This window comes from Lissotriton vulgaris, chromosome 8 (assembly GCF_964263255.1).
Source record: "Lissotriton vulgaris chromosome 8, aLisVul1.2, whole genome shotgun sequence".
Taxonomy (NCBI): domain Eukaryota; kingdom Metazoa; phylum Chordata; class Amphibia; order Caudata; family Salamandridae; genus Lissotriton; species Lissotriton vulgaris.
In genome coordinates, this window is record NC_141696.1 from 464367645 (window position 1) to 464387989 (window position 20345).

Consider the following 20345-nt stretch of genomic DNA (forward strand, 5'->3'; position numbering starts at 1 on the left):
AATTACTATTCCCACCCCAGAGAGTGCAACAGTAGGGAAAGTGTTGGATAGTGTAGGGGTAAAAATTACTATTCCAACTCCAGAGAGTGCAACAGTAGGGAAAGTGTTGGACAGCGTAGGGGTAACAATTACTATTCCAACTCCAGAGAGTGCAACAGTAGGGAAAGTGTTGGATAGCGTAGGGGTAACAATTACTATTCCCACTCCAGAGAGTGCAACAGTAGGGAAAGTGTTGGATAGCGTAGGGGTAAAAATTACTATTCCCACTCCAGAGAGTGCAACAATAGGGAAAGTGTTGGATAGCGTAGGGGTAAAAAATACGATTCCAACTGCAGAGAGTGCAACAGTAGGGAAAGTGTTGGATAGCGTAGGGGTAAAAATTACTATTCCCACTGCAGTGAGTGCAACAGTAGGGAAAGTGTTGGATAGCGTAGAAGTTAAAAGTAACATACTTATAAATAAATAAATATTTTAAAATATTTTAAAAAATAAATATTAAATAAATATAAACTATTTACAAATACCAATACATAATTATTAAAAACATAATTCCAATAAATAATTAAGTAAAAATAAACTAATAATAAATTCATTACCAATTAATAATTAATTAACAATAATATCATTAAGAAAAACAATTAATTTAAATAAAGTATTACTTAATTACATTTAAATTACTTCCCACCCTATTCCCCTATAAACCCATAACCCGCTACAGAACATAATTATCAATTAATCAATTAATTAAAATGAATTACCAATTAATAAAAATTAATGACCAATTAATTAAAATTAATTTATAAATCCTAAAAATTAATCATTCATTTAGTATAATTAAATTACTTCCCACCCTATTCCCCTATAAACCCTCAACCCGCTACGGTACTAACATACAAAATTTACTTTAATTACATTAAAAAAGGCATATTAAAAACATAATAATATACATAGAAATTATATAAAAATCGATATTAGTAACATCGATATTACTAACATCGATATTAGTAACATCGATATTACTAACATCGATATTAACAAAATCGATATTACTTACCTTCGAAATTCTGTCCCATCGATATTAAAAATATTGATATTACTTACCTTCTATATTCTGTCCCTTCGATATTTAAACATCAACATTATTGTATGTCGATATTTAAAAATCGATATTTTGTCTGCCTACCTTTAGAAAGATAACTCGTTTGTTGGCACAAGTCAAGGGCCATGGAGTGAGTCAATGGAATAAATAAACAAAATATTTGATTCAATAAATAATGCAATATATCAACTCAATTTCAGTTATTGTTCACTGCGTAACATTATCATGTCATACTTAGTGGAGCTATGCAGTGATTACACTATGAGACTGGGTCTCTCATTATCTTTTCCAAAGACGGCGACTGAGTACCCTGTCTGCCAAACTGAAGGTCCACCTGTCTAATTAACAGATGGGTGGTCCTTAAATACCTAATCAACAGAGACTACTTTGTACACTGAGGTAAATCAGTTGGTATGGGGGAGTACTTTACTCCCGCCATACTGAGGGTCCTATGCCAGCCACATTTTTAGCAATCTCTGCCACCCCAGGGTCATCTCTTAACATTGACATGAACTGCAATGGTTTATGTCAATGTATTATGGGCCTTATTTATGAAGGTCTGCGTCACTTTTGCGCCGCCTTTGCTTCACTTTTAGCATAAGTAATGCATCATGTTGCGCCATATTTACGAAGTGACTCATCTAGGCAAAATCGTCACTTCGTAAACCCCTGCGCTACATTACACATGTGTCAGGTATAATGCATGCAGGGTGGGCGTTCCCCCGCAAGAAAGGGTCCCGCATAGGATTGGCGCAATGAAATCTATAAGATTTCACTTCGCCACTTCTAGGACGCCAATGCGTCAAAACCTAATGCCTGCCTCATGGCAGGCGTAAGGGTGGTGCAGGCCCTTTCACATGGGGCTTGCCCCATGTGAAAGGAACATTTCTCGAGTTGCGTTACGCTTCCGACACAACTCCAGCAATGCGCCATAATTGCGCTGACAGATACGTCAGTAATACTGACGTATCTGTCATTCCTTGTGACATGATGCGTCATACAGTAAATATGACACATCAATGGTGTCGCAAGGAGGGTGCACTGAGAAGTATTACATTGCAGCTTTCACCCAGCGATGCAACACTTCTCATTACTGAGGCCCTAAAAGTTTACCATCTAAATGATGGTACAGTTATTGAAACTTTTACCATGCTTTTGTATTTTCAAAAACAAAATCCTCTAGCGGGATTTTTATTTTTAAAACACAAAAACTAATGAAAGCTCACACTACAGTAATTGTCACCCATGGTGTGGGGGTCATGTTGCAGTTATCGGTGTCCCTACCACTTGGTTTCACCTTTTATGTGGCGGTAAGCGGCAGTGAAAACTGGACATTAGACTGCTCACTGTAAATCGGGTTTGCGGTCAAATCACCAAACCTCCAACAGCCCTTACTCAATCAGGCCATCGGAGGAGTATGTCAGTGACAGATACAGTGTAATCTCTGTTGCTGACATACTTATTACAGGCAGACCTTTAGTTTGGTAGAGAGAGTACTCTTTTGCCATTGCGTCAGAGTACCCTCTCCACCAATCTCTAAGTCAGCCCCCATACGTTTTGTAGGACCCAATGGAGTAAGGGTCGTCAGAGGCTTGGCCATTCGACTTCCCACCCTTTTTATAGTGGGTGTGCGAATGGACAGTTTTCACTGCCCATCACTGCCGGGTCAAACCTGGCAGTAAAGGGCAGTGAAAATTGCAAAATGGCCCCTACTCCATTAGCGACAACTCCACTTGTGTGGGGACCATTTGTTTTTTTGTTCAAAACCAAGATACTTTGGGATTTTGTTTTTGTAACTCCAAAAATATTCACAAAATGTAATGGGATGTATCTTCATGTTGACTGACCCGTCAGTTAAACCACCGGGCCAGCGGACATCTCTAAATTCGGATTATGGTTACTCTGCCAGAGCGGCTGAGTATTTTACTCTGTCATCCTGACAAAGTAATTACTGTACTTAAAAAGTCTAAGTCAGCCACTAAATGCAGACATCATTCTAATCAGGAAATCCACTCATTGGTAGTAAGTGCCAATTTCTGGTGAGATACTGTTTCTCCCAGATGGTCCATGCAGGGTTTACCTGGGGCTTAAGGAGGGTGGCCATCCTTATTTATCTTTGCCTTCCCTTACAAAAAAAAAACTGTGGTGGATATTAAGGGGCATTATGTAGTATCTCAATAAGGTGGTTGTCTGTTGCTTAGATTATAAGAAAGTTTGGGTGTCACACAGCGAGGCCGAAGTTCCCTTGGTAGATTCTTCAATGCTCTCAGCCTGGCAGATGTCTGGCGAGCATTTTCCCCCAAATAACAATGTTTTACATGTTATTATGCCAATCATAAAATGCTTTAAAGAATAGAGTACCTGTTGGTGCAGAATGCTGATGTGAAGAAAGCAGTTAATATTCAGATACTGACCTTATCAGGTCACACACACACTAATCAATGGTGCTGACCATAGAATTGAGACCTGTGACGAAAAGGTCTGGCTGGCATCTTAATGCCTAGAGGCTAAATGACACAAAGGGGTTGATTCTGATTCGGGGAAAACCGCTCTGAATAGCCGTTCGGAGCAATTTTCCCGTACGAATCGTACCCTGCCACGTCCCCCGCATGTACGACGAAGTACGATTCGTACCGGGAGCAGGACTCCACACGAATCGTACAAAGACCGTACGATTCAAATGTCCGCACGATTCTCCCTCGAAACCCGCTGTACGCGACATCCGTACGGTTCGCGGCTGGTTTTTTCCACCCAGCAAGTACGATTCGTGTCGGGTACGCACCGTACGACCCTTTTCCTACGACAGCCGAAAACAGCTGTAAAAGCAGAGTTCGCCTCGAAACAGGTACGGAACGGCCCCCCGGGGTACGGTTCCTACCCCCCATGATCACAGCGGTATGGTACGTACCCCTGCGATCATGAGGGGTGCGCACCGTACCCCATGTTCGCAGGGTGTACGGTGCGTACACCCTGCGATCGCAGGGGTACGATGCGTACACCCGATGATCACAGGGGTACGCACCGTACCCCATGATCATGGTGCGTACGGACCGTACGGTGTGTAAGTGATTGTGTGCTTTTCCGTACCAATTGCCCTTACTTGACGTGGACCGTACGAATCGCGTCCTCATACCCCGTTCCGGATCGTACTCGTCGGGTCGTACGGCATGTGTACGAGTCGTACGGTTCACGGTTTCAGCCTTGCAATACGCACAGATCGCGACGATTCGGACGGATTCACGAAATACGGATCATACTACGCAACTCGAACGGACGGGTACAATTCGTACGGAGAGGGCTCCGGATGCGAATCGTACGGACGTTTTTTCTCCTGAATCGGAATCGACCCCCATTGTGTAAATCTCACATAGTAGAAGAAACAAGTAGTTTGACTGCAATTGAGATACAGTAGACTAATCTGGTGTACTCTGGGTGACTTATAAGGCCACTATGAGAGGTGCACTCTTTAGCTATACAATGGGAAGAAACTAAAACCACCAATAACAAATAATTCTGAACAAATCAGTCACGTTACGTAAGTGATTGACTAACAAGATATACTAGTCACTGATACCAGTGACATTGCATGTACGTTTGCATTATTTTATAGGGATATTTACAAGCAGAAGGAATCTCCCATCTCTGAAGCTCTAAAAGAGCTTGGGGAATAATCTTTCACTGAAGTGTCCAACCCCTGGGAATGCAAGCTCTTGGAAGTCGGCATTACAAGTGAAGAGGTTGTGGCTATCAAGGGTCAGCTACAACCAGTTAAAACCCACAGGGCCATATGTGTTCCCTGATTAATTATTATGAAAAGCCTCTCAACCAAAAAAGTGAATCTTATTAAGAGTTTGTTGGAGGAAGCAATGATCATTGGAGAGTTTCTGTTTGATTGGAGACTAGCAGAAATTGTGGTGAGTCCCAAGCTGTGGAGGCCACCGAGAGGTGATCCTCCTAACGTCTCATCTCACTCCTAAATATCAAAGTAAAGATCTTGGCAACAACCCTGGCTAATCACTTGGTGTAATTAAACTGCTCTCTGGTTTGCCCTGACCAGTCAGGATTGATGCCAGACAGAACTACTAGACATAACATAAGGCATCATTTATGACGCCTTGGCCAATGCGAATCAAGTGGTTGCCTTTTGGTGCCTTTCATGGATGATTTTGAGAAGGTCTTTGATATGATGGTGGATTGGAAATATTTACACTGTTGCACCTAAACACTGACGCTGTCTCTAACAAGTACGGTAGACCTTGGTTAGGCTGGCCGGGTGACGACCAAGCCTGATATCACCAGGTGGCCGATGGTTGAGCTCCCAATGTCTGGAGACCTGGTGAAAAAGTATGGCTCATTGTATGACACTAGAGTTGCCGGTTTACCAGGCTCAGAGGTGTCCACAAAAACATTCCAAAATATGGGGGGACTGGTGCCAGTATAGGAAGATACTGCTGAATATTTGCTCAAGCCAAAGCCAATCTGTAGCTGCTCTTACAGTGTAAGGAAATAGGTGTTGGGCGATCTGTGTTGGGCGATCAAACCTTCCATCAATGTCTAATGTTTTAAAGATTGCATCTGGCATTGATTATTCACAATGTTTGCCACCTTTTGCCGTGTGTTTCCTAATAATCTTGAATTAAATGTGTCAAGTGTGTGTTTTCAGAGTCTCTTCAGAAACGTATAATATTGTCCAGACACAAGGGAGCACACAGTATAAGTCACAGCAATGTAGCACTCCAAGCCTGAAAAGGGTAATATTTTGACTTTCACTGGGTGCTCTCTTGTGTCTGGACTAAGATCTACCTCTCTGAAGAGCATATAACAAGAGCAAAACACGTACCAGGGGTCTTTTTGTTCATTCCACGTTGGCTTGAGTGGTATTTTACAAATCCAAAGCTGTAATACTGTGCCTGGAGTGGTAGAAGTCTTTTGTCATTTTTCAACTCGGCATGGATGACACTAACTAATCCTATGCTTAAAGGCTTTGGTGTAAAAATGGCAAAATACTCTGCCACTTTCTAGCTTGGCATGGATGGCACTATGCTAATCCTATGACTAAAAACTGCTAGAAAAGCAGACATTTGTGGTGAGCAGATTCAAAGTGGTGCTGGTGTTGTGGGGTATTCTATATAGGAGCTGCACCCCACCTAAATATGGGAACTACCCAGGGTTCCTTTCTTCCTTTTTGTATATATATTAATACATGTATGAATGAGCTTTGGTTCCACTTAGAGGTCCAGTACTCTCTCACCTCATGCTTTTGCCGATTTTGTGTAGCATTTCACCTTCCAGAAAGTCCTTCTATTAAACTGCATTAAGGACTATGGTTGTATGACACTAAAAAACACTTGCTCTATAAACTTCGACATCCAGCTGTCAGACATGAGTCCATAAGTTGCAGTGGAAGAATAATCTTTTATAATGATAGAGGCACTGAATATGTTTGAACCTATTTGGTTATCTTTCTTGGAATGATATGGTTAAAAGAGTTTGCAATATCTAAAAATGTGGACTGAAACATCTCTTTAGGTTTTGGGATAAACTATGTAGTTGTGTACGATATGTATAGTTTTTTACATGTGTGCTTGTTTGCTATAAATGCTGATAATACGGAAATAGTACCAGCCATAACATTTTACATAAAATTATTTATTTTAGAAAAGTTCTTAAAGAAAAAAGAAGCACCCATATTAAACAATTCCTCTTCTTTTATTTAGGAGGATGTGTTACAGCAACCGATATGCCAGATGTGCTCGGCAATCTGCAATTCAACCTATTGAGGAATACCCGAAACAAAAGTGTACATAAACCGGAAGTAAAAGAGCTGGTGTGGGGAAGTGACGTGGAATGGGTATTCCCAAGAGACACCTGTCTCTATGACTACGTTTTGGCTGCGGATGTCGTCTACCACCATAACTTTATGGACGAGTTGCTGTCAACCATGAAGTATTTGTGTCAGCCAGGGACAGTGTTACTATGGGCAAATAAGTTCAGACTAAACACAGATTTTGAGTTTTTGGAAAAATTCAACGCTGCATTTGATACAACAGTGCTGGCAGAATTTCCAAGCCTGGAAGTGAAGGTGTTTAAGGCCACAGCAAAAGTGGAACCCTTTAGAACAAAGGCATAGGTCATTAACAGTGGAACTTAAAATGGGAGAAGAGTTTATAATTTTATAATGTGGGTTCAAGAGGGGGAAACACATAACCAGGATTGTGTAAAGGTTTTTGTGTGCAATATTTTCCACAAAGTACTCTGCCTTTATAAACCACAAAATTAAAATGGTAAGTTCTTATACAACAGCAGTGCCAGTGGAGGGCAACACAAGGAATTAATAGCATGAAAACCTGTAGGTAGAAGGATTCATACTGAAGCTAAACAGCAAGATTTGAATCAAACCTCCCTCTAGAGTCTGACTCTGCATAAGCCTCTCGAAACTTCAATCCCAGACGAACCATTGGAGCCAAATATAGCCATATAAGGACCAGTGACACATATATTATACTCCATAAGTATATGCAGTAAATCGTTGCATGAAAGAGTTTGTTGTGCATGGTTAGCGGAGTGTTCTTTTTTAGTCTGACCTATGAGTAGTATTTTTTTATGTTATACGTGATGCTTGGAAGAGTCCTCCAGATGCCATAGCAGCAAGAAATAGGATGCAATGAGTGTGGGATCGGTTCGCTGACTGCTTATGCAAACCAGTATAATGCACCGCCTGAAGTTACTTACATCATGGTTTGGCAATCGTCCAGGTCTTTATTGTCACTTCCAAGTAAGTGCTAATGTTCTCAGTTCTCTTCGGCAACATTTTCCAGATAATGCATGTCTGTATAAAGAAAACGCTCCTACCAATGGGATTTCTGAATAGGGGAATGGTAAGCAGTGGTATCTAGACTTCTGTTTGGAGGAAGAAATGCAGTAAGAGGCAGACCACTCATTATGAGATCCAATGGAGGTCAATGGAATGATAACTCTTTGTTTGACCGAACAGCATTCACCATGAGTCCCATTTGAGCAACCTTCCTGACAAAGATGTGTGCATGACTATTTGGTCTTGATGGTTAAGCCGCCTAAAGGATTCTTCTTTCACAATTACAATCTTCGGTCCGCGATTAAAGTTTGTTTATCACCAACATGTGAATCAGTGTCTAAGCGTTGGGACTGGTAAGCCAAAAATTGCCACTGAATTCATCTCATCCACAGCTAAGCTCGTGGAGCAAGAAAAATACTCTATTAAACCTTATATGCACAAGAAGAAATACTCTTCTGAACCTGACACTTTGGACAGAAAAACGAACCTATACGCAACATGCCATTACCACCTTTCTAAATGTGGTTTTTGCTGTGCTTTCAATGCCCTCTTATTGCCCTTGGTAGCTACACAGTCCCAAACAACAAACATATACTGTATATAAGATCCTATTTTTCTTTTAACTTGAAATACTTTCGAAGATATCATCAGAAGTGCTCCTCTGATTGTTTAGTTGTAGAGAAAGCAGGGATACTGAAACATTTAGTAAACAAGGAAGTGCGGCCAAACCCCAGCCCATCTGCCATCTTCCACTGAGTAACAGTTGCAAAAATGTTTGTATGGAGCAATGGGGGTATTAAAAAATCTTCCTGAAAACCCATTTCCTTGTGGTCTGCAGCACCCAAGGGTCTGCGATCAATCCCTCCCATTCCAAAAATAAACAATCATTGTCTTTGCCAATAGGTCTCAGCTCTAAAAGGGCGAGTTACTAGCTTTGTCAATGTTTTTTTGGTGTTTACTTATTAAGGAAGCATTGTTTTCAGTCATCTTCCTCTAACACAGAGCTCAACCACCCAGTGAAGGAGTTGAAATGGCTACTCGTCTACTTTAGTCAGTTGCAGATTTTTAGCAAATGGCTTTTTCAAACATTTGGATTCTGCTGTGAACAGTATTACAAACCGGTTGTAAAGCCACTATTTTTAAGAATTTACAATGTTGAAGATTACTAGGATTTTGCTGCCAAGACTCAGCTTCCTGACCACTTAAGACAGAGGAACCAGAATCATCAAATGAAGCCTGGCCCCCAAAATCTCATTTGAGGACAGATATGCTCATCCCTCCACATAAACACTTCGCCCATCACAAATTTGAGAGACACTGAGAAATCTTCTGTATGCCCTGTGAGGAATAATGGCAAGTGTGCAATAAGCTCTGTTATGGGAAACATCCTTTACGTGGCGGTGATTACACCGCGATGCAGTTGCAACGCAGCCATTACAACGCAAGACTTACATCGACTTGCAATGGATGGCGCTATAACCTAAGGAATAGTAAGATTCACTATTCCAAAATCTTCCCAACTGTACGTAGTCTGGTGTTGGAATAGTACATTTTACTATTTTTAGGTCCAGTGCCCTCCAGCGAAAGTCGTTGTAATGACTTGCGTTGTAAAGACTGGGATGTAACATGCTGCAATCATTTTGATCGCATTGATCCATCACATATTCCTCTGATATATATATATATATATATATATATATATATATATATATATATATATATATATATATATATATATATATTCCAGAAACTTGGCGAAGTTCATGCCTGCGCCTCTTTTTCCGTGGCGGGCCTCGACGGGGTTTCGCCTCGCCCCACTAAATCCAGAAAATTACCGTCATGAATCATTGACAGAGAGTCGAGGCCCAGGTCAGCTTTGTTCAAGTGCTTTTATTTGGCAACATCAACACCCAACGCGTTTCGCAGCCTTCGCCACTTTCTCACGAGTGAATGGTTGTGCACATTCAATAAAGTTATATACAATAACACAAACCTGGTCATGTGACCCATTGCGTGAAACAATCATAAGTGAAAACATACTCTCTCAATGATACAATTCATTTAGCATTTATATATTCGGTCACGGAATACCCATATTGACTAAACATAATTGTCAAAGGTAAACGGAAAAACATTTCAGGGTATTTGCGTTACAATTCCGGAAAACGTCGTGTGCTTCTCTGCACAACGGACTACTCTTCCCATAATTCATTGTTTTAGGTTAACTTGCTTATCGGCGGTAAAGACATGTACTGAATTACTTCATTCAGTAGGTTCTCATGGTGCGTTCTTAGTCTAAACATTATACGCAATAAATTCAAAGTGGCATCACACCTACATATTCAAGGCGATTACTCGCGTGCTGCTGAATTAAGCGCCCTCTGGACCCCGACTGCTTGCGGGCAATGAAACCTCACTGATGTGTCGTCTCAGTGGGTTGATGTCAACAGTTCAACAATAAATTAATGTCAACTGGTATTTTCACAAACATTGAGCCCCAGTGGGCTTAAAATTTGTAACGTGCATTTCTGCAGCGCATAGTGCCCCAGTGGGCTTAACCGTGCAAAAGTAAATCATTTTAGCATTCCTGCAATACCGCTTGAATCATCCTGTGCTTGAATCACTCTATATCTTGCTCGTGACTCTCATTCAATTCACCCATTCCGTAGTGAACACCCGTGACCTGCAGAATGAGAGAGCATATCAGTTAAAATCATAGCTTCTGTTATAACCCATTTGATAAAACCAACATATTTCATAGACTTCTGTGAAGACAACAAGTTTATATTATACATCATTATCGACCTAGCGCTGATATTATCCAAGGTGAGATGCAAGTCCCTCATCACTATTGTGCCCTGATGGAGACAGTGTTTGGAATCCAATTATAAACCTAGATTCAAGTCTACGTAATTCCTTGACTCTGTCTCCTCCTCTTTCCCTTTTAGGTACACTATCCAACACCACAAACGATAATAAGTTCGTGTTTTGGTTGTGTTCACTAAAAAAGTGACGGGCAATGGGGTATTGTTGGTCATGGTGGTTTATGGCCCTCAGATGTTCCAGTACTCTTTTTTTCGCTTTATGTACTGTACTCCCTATGTAGAATAATTCACAGGGGCACTTAAGGGCATACACTGCGTACTCTGTCTCGCACGAGAGGTGCTTCTGTATTTTGAATGGTTTAGTCTTGGCTGATAGCTTCACCGTTTTGCAGTTTTTACTGTTTTTGCAGGCCTTGCATTTGCCACAGATGTAGAATCCCTGTACTGGGTTCATTTTTCTGGGCACTAATCTTGGCAGGTTTGCTGGGCTCACTAGATCACTCATAGATTTCCCTTTCCTGAAGGTAATTTGTGGGTAATCTTTTACTGACTTAGCAATGTCAAGGTCAGTCTGTAAAAGACTCCAGTGTTTCTCAAGACATTTCCTAACCTCATGGGCCTTGTTACTGTATGTGGTCACAAATCTGACCGTTTCATTACTGGCTGTATTTCCTATTTGTGACTCGCCTGTCAATAGGTCATTTCTAGATCTTAACTTCACTTTGGAGCAAGCAGTTGATATATTTTGGTCACTATATCCTCTTTCTTTGAATCTCTTGATCATTATTTTGCACTCATTTTCATATCCCTCATCTGTACTGCAGTTGCGTTTAGCACGCTGTAACTCACCATACGGGATACTTTCTATGAGACTTTTAGGGTGACAACTCCAAGCATGCAACATGCTGTTACCCGCTGTAGCTTTGCGGTGTAACATGGTCTCAATTTTGCCATTCTGTACTTTAACCACCACATCCAGAAATTCCATCTGGACCGGGTGCACCTGATGTGTAAATGATAAATTCAGTTCATTAACATTTAACTCTTCCACAAAATTGTCAGCCTCTTCTTTGGTGCCATCCCATACGCAGAACACGTCATCTATAAATCTTGCCCATTTTTTGACATGTTTTTTATACAAGGTGTGGGGTCTGACAGTATGCTCCTCCCACCACCCTAAGAAGAGACAGGCAAAACTCGGGGCAAAACAAGTGCCCATCGAAGTTCCCATCAATTGCCTGTACACCTGGTTATCGAACAGAAAATAATTTTCAGTTAAGCATGTATTAATCATGCTCAACAAGACCTCTGTGTGCATTAAGTATGAAATAGATCTTTCATTTAAGTAGTATCTACAGGCTTTCAACCCAAGGTCATGGGGGATGCTCGTATACAGACTGGTAACGTCTAGGCTTAGCATCATATAGTTGTCCTGCCACACAAATTCATTCATCATTTTTAGGAAATCTCCTGTATCCTTGATATATGAGGGTAATTCTTTCATATATTGCTGCAAGAAATAATCTGCATATCTTGAGGTGTTCTCAAGGCTAGACCCTCTAGATGACACTATTGGTCTACCAGGTGGATTGTCCTTGTCCTTGTGGACTTTTGGTAACAAAAGTTCAATACTTTCGTTGCTTGAGCGGTACTCCACTTGCCTTCAATTAATGTCGTTTGTATGGCTCGGTTCCGTTTACGGCTAAATGCTGATTTCCAACTGTTCAGTTCTCGCAGCGTATTTTCCACTTTCAGTGCGTTGCGGAGAATTCAAGTTGTTGGACAGCTAAGCAATGTTAATCAATATGAAAAAAGTTCCAAAGCATGTTTTGAAAAGTCTAACAAAAAATATTGTGATGAATTATTTGAATGGAAAGAGAAAGGCTCACTTGAACAGAATGAGTATGACTATTTATTCTGTAAATATCCAAAACTTCCGGTACTGTATTTGTTACCAAAAGTCCACAAGGACAAGGACAATCCACCTGGTAGACCAATAGTGTCATCTAGAGGGTCTAGCCTTGAGAACACCTCAAGATATGCAGATTATTTCTTGCAGCAATATATGAAAGAATTACCCTCATATATCAAGGATACAGGAGATTTCCTAAAAATGATGAATGAATTTGTGTGGCAGGACAACTATATGATGCTAAGCCTAGACGTTACCAGTCTGTATACGAGCATCCCCCATGACCTTGGGTTGAAAGCCTGTAGATACTACTTAAATGAAAGATCTATTTCATACTTAATGCACACAGAGGTCTCGTTGAGCATGATTAATACATGCTTAACTGAAAATTATTTTCTGTTCGATAACCAGGTGTACAGGCAATTGATGGGAACTTCGATGGGCACTTGTTTTGCCCCGAGTTTTGCCTGTCTCTTCTTAGGGTGGTGGGAGGAGCATACTGTCAGACCCCACACCTTGTATAAAAAACATGTCAAAAAATGGGCAAGATTTATAGATGACGTGTTCTGCGTATGGGATGGCACCAAAGAAGAGGCTGACAATTTTGTGGAAGAGTTAAATGTTAATGAACTGAATTTATCATTTACACATCAGGTGCACCCGGTCCAGATGGAATTTCTGGATGTGGTGGTTAAAGTACAGAATGGCAAAATTGAGACCATGTTACACCGCAAAGCTACAGCGGGTAACAGCATGTTGCATGCTTGGAGTTGTCACCCTAAAAGTCTCATAGAAAGTATCCCGTATGGTGAGTTACTGCGTGCTAAACGCAACTGCAGTACAGATGAGGGATATGAAAATGAGTGCAAAATAATGATCAAGAGATTCAAAGAAAGAGGATATAGTGACCAAAATATATCAACTGCTTGCTCCAAAGTGAAGTTAAGATCTAGAAATGACCTATTGACAGGCGAGTCACAAATAGGAAATACAGCCAGTAATGAAACGGTCAGATTTGTGACCACATACAGTAACAAGGCCCATGAGGTTAGGAAATGTCTTGAGAAACACTGGAGTCTTTTACAGACTGACCTTGACATTGCTAAGTCAGTAAAAGATTACCCACAAATTACCTTCAGGAAAGGGAAATCTATGAGTGATCTAGTGAGCCCAGCAAACCTGCCAAGATTAGTGCCCAGAAAAATGAACCCAGTACAGGGATTCTACATCTGTGGCAAATGCAAGGCCTGCAAAAACAGTAAAAACTGCAAAACGGTGAAGCTATCAGCCAAGACTAAACCATTCAAAATACAGAAGCACCTCTCGTGCGAGACAGAGTACGCAGTGTATGCCCTTAAGTGCCCCTGTGAATTATTCTACATAGGGAGTACAGTACATAAAGCGAAAAAAAGAGTACTGGAACATCTGAGGGCCATAAACCACCATGACCAACAATACCCCATTGCCCGTCACTTTTTTAGTGAACACAACCAAAACACGAACTTATTATCGTGTGGTGTTGGATAGTGTACCTAAAAGGGAAAGAGGAGGAGACAGAGTCTAGGAATTACGTAGACTTGAATCTAGGTTTATAATTGGATTCCAAACACTGTCTCCATCAGGGCACAATAGTGATGAGGGACTTGCATCTCACCTTGGATAATATCAGCGCTAGGTCGATAATGATGTATAATATAAACTTGTTGTCTTCACAGAAGTCTATGAAATATGTTGGTTTTATCAAATGGGTTATAACAGAAGCTATGATTTTAACTGATATGCTCTCTCATTCTGCAGGTCACGGGTGTTCACTACGGAATGGGTGAATTGAATGAGAGTCACGAGCAAGATATAGAGTGATTCAAGCACAGGATGATTCAAGCGGTATTGCAGGAATGCTAAAATGATTTACTTTTGCACGGTTAAGCCCACTGGGGCACTATGCGCTGCAGAAATGCACTTTACAAATTTTAAGCCTACTGGGGCTCAATGTTTGTGAAAATACCAGTTGACATTAATTTATTGTTGAACTGTTGACATCAACCCACTGAGACGACAAATCAGTGAGGTTTCATTGCCCGCAAGCAGTCGGGGTCTAGAGGGCGCTTAATTCAGCAGCACGCGAGTAATCGCCTTGAATATGTAGGTGTGATGCCACTTTGAATTTATTGCGTATAATGTTTAGACTAAGAACGCACCATGAGAACCTACTGAATGAAGTAATTCAGTACATGTCTTTACCGCCGATAAGCAAGTTAACCTAAAACAATGAATTATGGGAAGAGTAGTCCGTTGTGCAGAGAAGCACACGACGTTTTCCGGAATTGTAACGCAAATACCCTGAAATGTTTTTCCGTTTACCTTTGACAATTATGTTTAGTCAATATGGGTATTCCGTGACCGAATATATAAATGCTAAATGAATTGTATCATTGAGAGAGTATGTTTTCACTTATGATTGTTTCACGCAATGGGTCACATGACCAGGTTTGTGTTATTGTATATAACTTTATTGAATGTGCACAACCATTCACTCGTGAGAAAGCGGCGAAGGCTGCGAAACGCGTTGGGTGTTGATGTTGCCAAATAAAAGCACTTGAACAAAGCTGACCTGGGCCTCGACTCTCTGTCAATGATTCATGACGGTAATTTTCTGGATATATATATATATATATATATATATATATATATATATATATATATATATATATATATATATATATATATATATATATATATATATATATAGTGAAAGGAAAGGCAGAAGAGACTATTTTTTATATTAAGGTTATTGCAGGTTCACACACACATATTTTGAAGACTCCAACAGGAAGTACAACTGCCACTCTCAGGATATCTTAATCGTTCTTTAACCCCTTTGCTGCAGCGCGAATTCCTCCGCAGCGAGAGGGGGGCGGGGTTGGGCGTGACGCTGTGGTACTCATGACGGCTCCCGTCCGTCATAAATCACGGTGGGCGTGTGCTCATGACGGCCGGGAGCCGTCAGAACTCCGCTCACTGATTAATTCTCCCGCACAGCCGGGAATTAACAGCGCATGGGCGGAGTTTCAACGTTCTGACGACTCCCGGCCGTCATGAGCGCAAGCCTACCATGACTCGTGACAGTCGGGAGCCGTCAGGAGCACCAAACAGGTTAATCAGAACGTGCTAAAAACATAAATAACAGACGCGTTTCGGCTTGTGCCTTTTTCAATGTCGGTGCGCGTCTCATGGGGCCATTCATTAAAAAGAAACTTTAGACGAATTAATTGGACTAACTTGTTCATGCACGTAAATTGCAATGTGAATGCAGTCGCCATCTTAGTGTTGCAAAACATGATTATAATCCTTACATAAAATAAAATTTGTATCCTTACATACACCATTTTCAGCGAAATTCTTGAAACTAATAAATCATATATTACACAGCTTTATTATAATACAGCATTGTGGTTTTACTTAACGTCCACACAGATTATTTCACTTAGCCTACCCTTGCAGCAATCTGTGTGGCCAAACATTGCGGTGATCCACAAGTAGATATCTTCACTAAATTACATGAAGAAACTGCTTCAACACACATTTGTGACCTGAATAGGCCAATAGCAAAATTAAATAAACAGTTACCACTGTTATTGCCACAAACCCATCACAGGTACTTGGCCTGTGTACTTGCCATTCATACATTCTTGATGCTTATAAATTAGACAATGCACAGTGTAGTTACATTGGACTGCGGTATGTGATAAAAATGTTATTATATATATATATATATATATATATATATATATATATATATATATATATATATATATATATATATATATATATATATATATATATATATATATATATATATATATATATATATATAACTAGTATATCACAAAAAAGGTCTAACTATTATTTTCGATATTCACAGTGCTGAAATCATTTGTAGGGTATTTATCTTCCCTAAATAAATGCACATTTCAAACACAGCATTACATCTTTCTTTTCTGTGGTGGGATAACAAAAAATCCCACTTTCACAAAGATAGCCTTGTTTTCCCATCATTGGTGTAAACATATAACAATGGATCCTCCCCAGCATGAGAAAATAAACATTGTAAAGGCAGACCCCCATTACCTAAAAGTTGCACTATCCCACATTGCATTTTAATTTCTTTTTTATATATGTCTTTTAAAACATACTCTATTGTGTCTGTACTACAAAATAATATTGTCCTTACAATGTTCTTTGCATTTAACATTTAACTTACAATAATACATATTGTTACATAAAACACATTTTAAATATTAGCACATTATCCCCAACAAAAACACATACCTCTCAAAACATTAACCCCTCCCTCGGTGGGCTGTGCTGGTGATGGAACGGTTCCGTCTCTCTCGCCACGTGAATTCCGCGCCTGCGCTAACGTTCTCTAGCGCGGGCAGGGCGGTGACGGAACCGTTCCGTCACAAGCACAGCTCACCCGCGTGCCGTGATGGAGCGGTTCTGTCACGAGCACGGGACCGCCGCGCGGTCCCCCCACCCCCTTAGCACTGCGGCGGAATAGCCGCCGCAGTGAAGGGGCTAACAGACATAGCTGCAGTTTCAGGCAAACAATATGTACTACAGGAAAAGGGTACTAAAATCAGTCAATAAAAGCATGCATTATAAAATAATGTAAGTAGTCACATATGGTCCTAAATTTCCATGTCTGATTTCAGATGACATTTATAAAGCACTCAGCCTTCAGCGTTGTCGTTTGAACATGTCACCAGAGTCCCTTAATGGCAATATAGGTTCATATTACACAGTTACCCATTATATATTTCCCTCTCTCCTTCTGTCTGTTCTTTCTCTCTCTTTCTCTCCTCTCTCTCTCTCTCTCTCTCTCTCTCTCTATATATATATATATATATATATATATATATATATATATATATATATATATATATATATATATATATGGCGCAACAGTCAGAATTGGAAGCGGGTGAGGCTCCTATACCACATGGAGGAGGGGCCCACTGAAACATCATGAAAGGGAAGCACGCATTTTGGAGGGGGCATCTGATGAAGGCAAGCGCCGAAACCGGTCGTGCAAGACTCCAATAAAAGCACACCTCTGTTAAAATCCTGCTGTGTCCTTTGAACTCCTTTACCTTGAGGGAAAGTGATGGTGATTTGCATATATATATATATATATATATATATATATATATATATATATATATATATATATATATATATTTAAAGATAGATGGATAAAGATCCATGAATGTTTGCATAGCTTTAATTTTAATTTTGATCAATTAATAAAGAATTCCTGTACATCACATTGCTTTTAAGCACACTACTTTCAGTACTGGAACACGGTCTAGATTATGAAGGAAGCACAGTTGGAGTCTGTATACATATATATATATATATATATATCTCTCACAGGCACCGTCACAGTTCATGCACGAGCAGACGAGAACGGACCCAAATTGCAGTGCAGATTTTAGTTTATTTTCTTCTCCACACCACCGCCATGACGCGTTTGAGCCTACCACGAGGCCTTGATCACATGAACGCGCTGAGAAAGTACAACAATATTTAAAGTGACAGTGCTCAGTAATTGCCTAACTTCACGTGCAACGTGATAATAGACATAGACAAGTTAATACAACTGAATTTGACGAGTTGAGAAGCAATAATGAAAAGCCTAAGCAGGGTTCCCATTACAGTTAGAAACAGGGACTGTGCAACCTAGGCAATCTCTAGCTTAAAATAAATAGATAAAACTCAATAAATACTAATGTAAAATAGAGTTTTAAAATTGATCAGCAATAAGAGTATAACACTGTAATAAGAAATAATTTACATTTTCCTAAAACAGTTTCAACAATGCGCAAGACCAATGCTAGATAAACACAAGAAACATTATAAATCCAGATGCACCCGGTTATTCAAATCATTGCTTGATGATATATCAATTCTTAGTGTGATATACATATTCTCAATATATATATATATATATATATCTGTTCCTAGCTATACCTCTAAATATTAATTCCATCATACTGACTGTATTGATATGGAGCTTTTCGTTTCTAATCTCAGGATGTCTTTTGTCACGAAACTGCCATTCTCTTGTAAAGTGTTCTAATGCTTCGTTTGCACTATATGAAACTGCAACCATAAATAAACAAATGCGTGCATAGTGTCAGTTTTGATTATGCATAATATCTGTATTTGTTACATTATGTCTACTAATACCAAGACATGAAATAACTGAACACAAAGCATTGACCTTTGATGTTAAACAGGAGAAAGATGTAACCAAATTGTGTGATCCAAGGTAAATTGCTTTACTCTTTATCATTTTCCTTAACCAACCAATTCAAGAGCACAATGAAGTAATTCAGTTCAGCAGCAGTGCAAAACAAAATCTCACTTGTCTATGATTATTAATAGAATAATCTTCCTTAATATTTAATAACAATATAGACAGTGTTTCCCAAACTGTGGTCTGACATTCCCATGGGGTCTGCAGGACTCGAGTGCCTGTTGTCGTGATGAAAAATGAACCGCCCATTCCTTCTCACAGCACACAAGAGCTGTGAATGTTGGCGCAGGGGCGGCAAGACCACAACAATACAATCAGAGGGCGGGGCAGCGAATGGGCAGTGGGCAGTCAGGGGGGCGGGCCGCAGGGGGCACAGCGGCTAAGGAAACGAGTGGAACAGAAGGCAAAAAGGGCACAAAAACAAGGAAAAAAGAGTGGTACAGAAGGCAGAAGGGCACAAAAAACCAAGTGGAACAGAGGGCAGAAGGGCACAAAAACGAGGGGAAAACGAGTGGAACAGAGGGCAGAATGGCACAAAAAACGAGTGGAACCGAGGGCAGATGGGCATAAAAAACGAGGGGAAAACGAGTGGAACAGAGGGCAAGATTGCACAAAAAAACGAGTGGAACAGAGGGCAGAAAGGTACAAAAAACGAGTCGAACAGAGGAACAAGTGGATCAGAGGGCAGAAGGGCAAAAAGATGAGGGAAAAACGAGTGGAACAGAGGGCAGAAGGGCACAAAAAACGAGTGGAACAGAGGGCAGAAGGGCACAAAAAACGAGGGAAAAACAAGTGGAACAGAGGGCAGAAGGGCACAAAAAACGAGGGAAAAATGACTCGAACAGAGGGCAGAAATGCACAAAAAATGAGAGTAACAGAGGGCAGAAAGGCACAAAAAAGGAGAGAAAAATGAGTGGAACAAAAGGCAAAAGGCACAAAAACGATGGGAAAAAAAAGTGGCACAGAAGGCAGACGGGCACAAAAACGAGTGGAACAGAGGGCAGAAAGGCACAAAAAACTAGTGTAACAGAGGGCAGAAAGGAACAAAAAATGAGGGAAAAACAAGTGGAATAGAGGGCAGGAAGGCACAAAAAACGAGTGGAACGGAGGGCTGAAAGGCACAAAAAATGAGGGAAAATGAGTGGAACAGAAGGCAAAAGGGGCACAAAAACGAGGGAAAAACGAGTGGCACAGAGGGCAGACGGGCACAAAAAACAAGTGGCACAGAGACAAAATACAGAATACAGAAATATAGGGGCAGCTAAGAACAGAAGGCAGAACAGGCAGAGAGGCACAGGGGCAGCGAGGGGAACAGAAGGGAAAACCGGGCAGAGACACGGGTCAGCGAGGGGTACAGAAGAAAAGACCGGGCA

General features: G+C 40.5%; 1 protein-coding gene across 1 annotated transcript in view; it reads left to right on the forward strand.

The window, feature by feature from the left end:
* The window catches only part of METTL21C (methyltransferase 21C, AARS1 lysine), a 142425-nt gene extending 132846 nt beyond the window's left edge, over window positions 1–9579 (forward strand). Inside the window, exon 4 of the mRNA XM_086934238.1 lies at window positions 6817–9579. Coding sequence (XP_086790364.1) covers window positions 6817–7229 — 413 coding nt within the window. The 3' untranslated portion in view covers window positions 7230–9579. The remainder of the gene's footprint in view (window positions 1–6816) is intronic.
* The last annotated feature ends 10766 nt before the right edge of the window (window positions 9580–20345 follow it).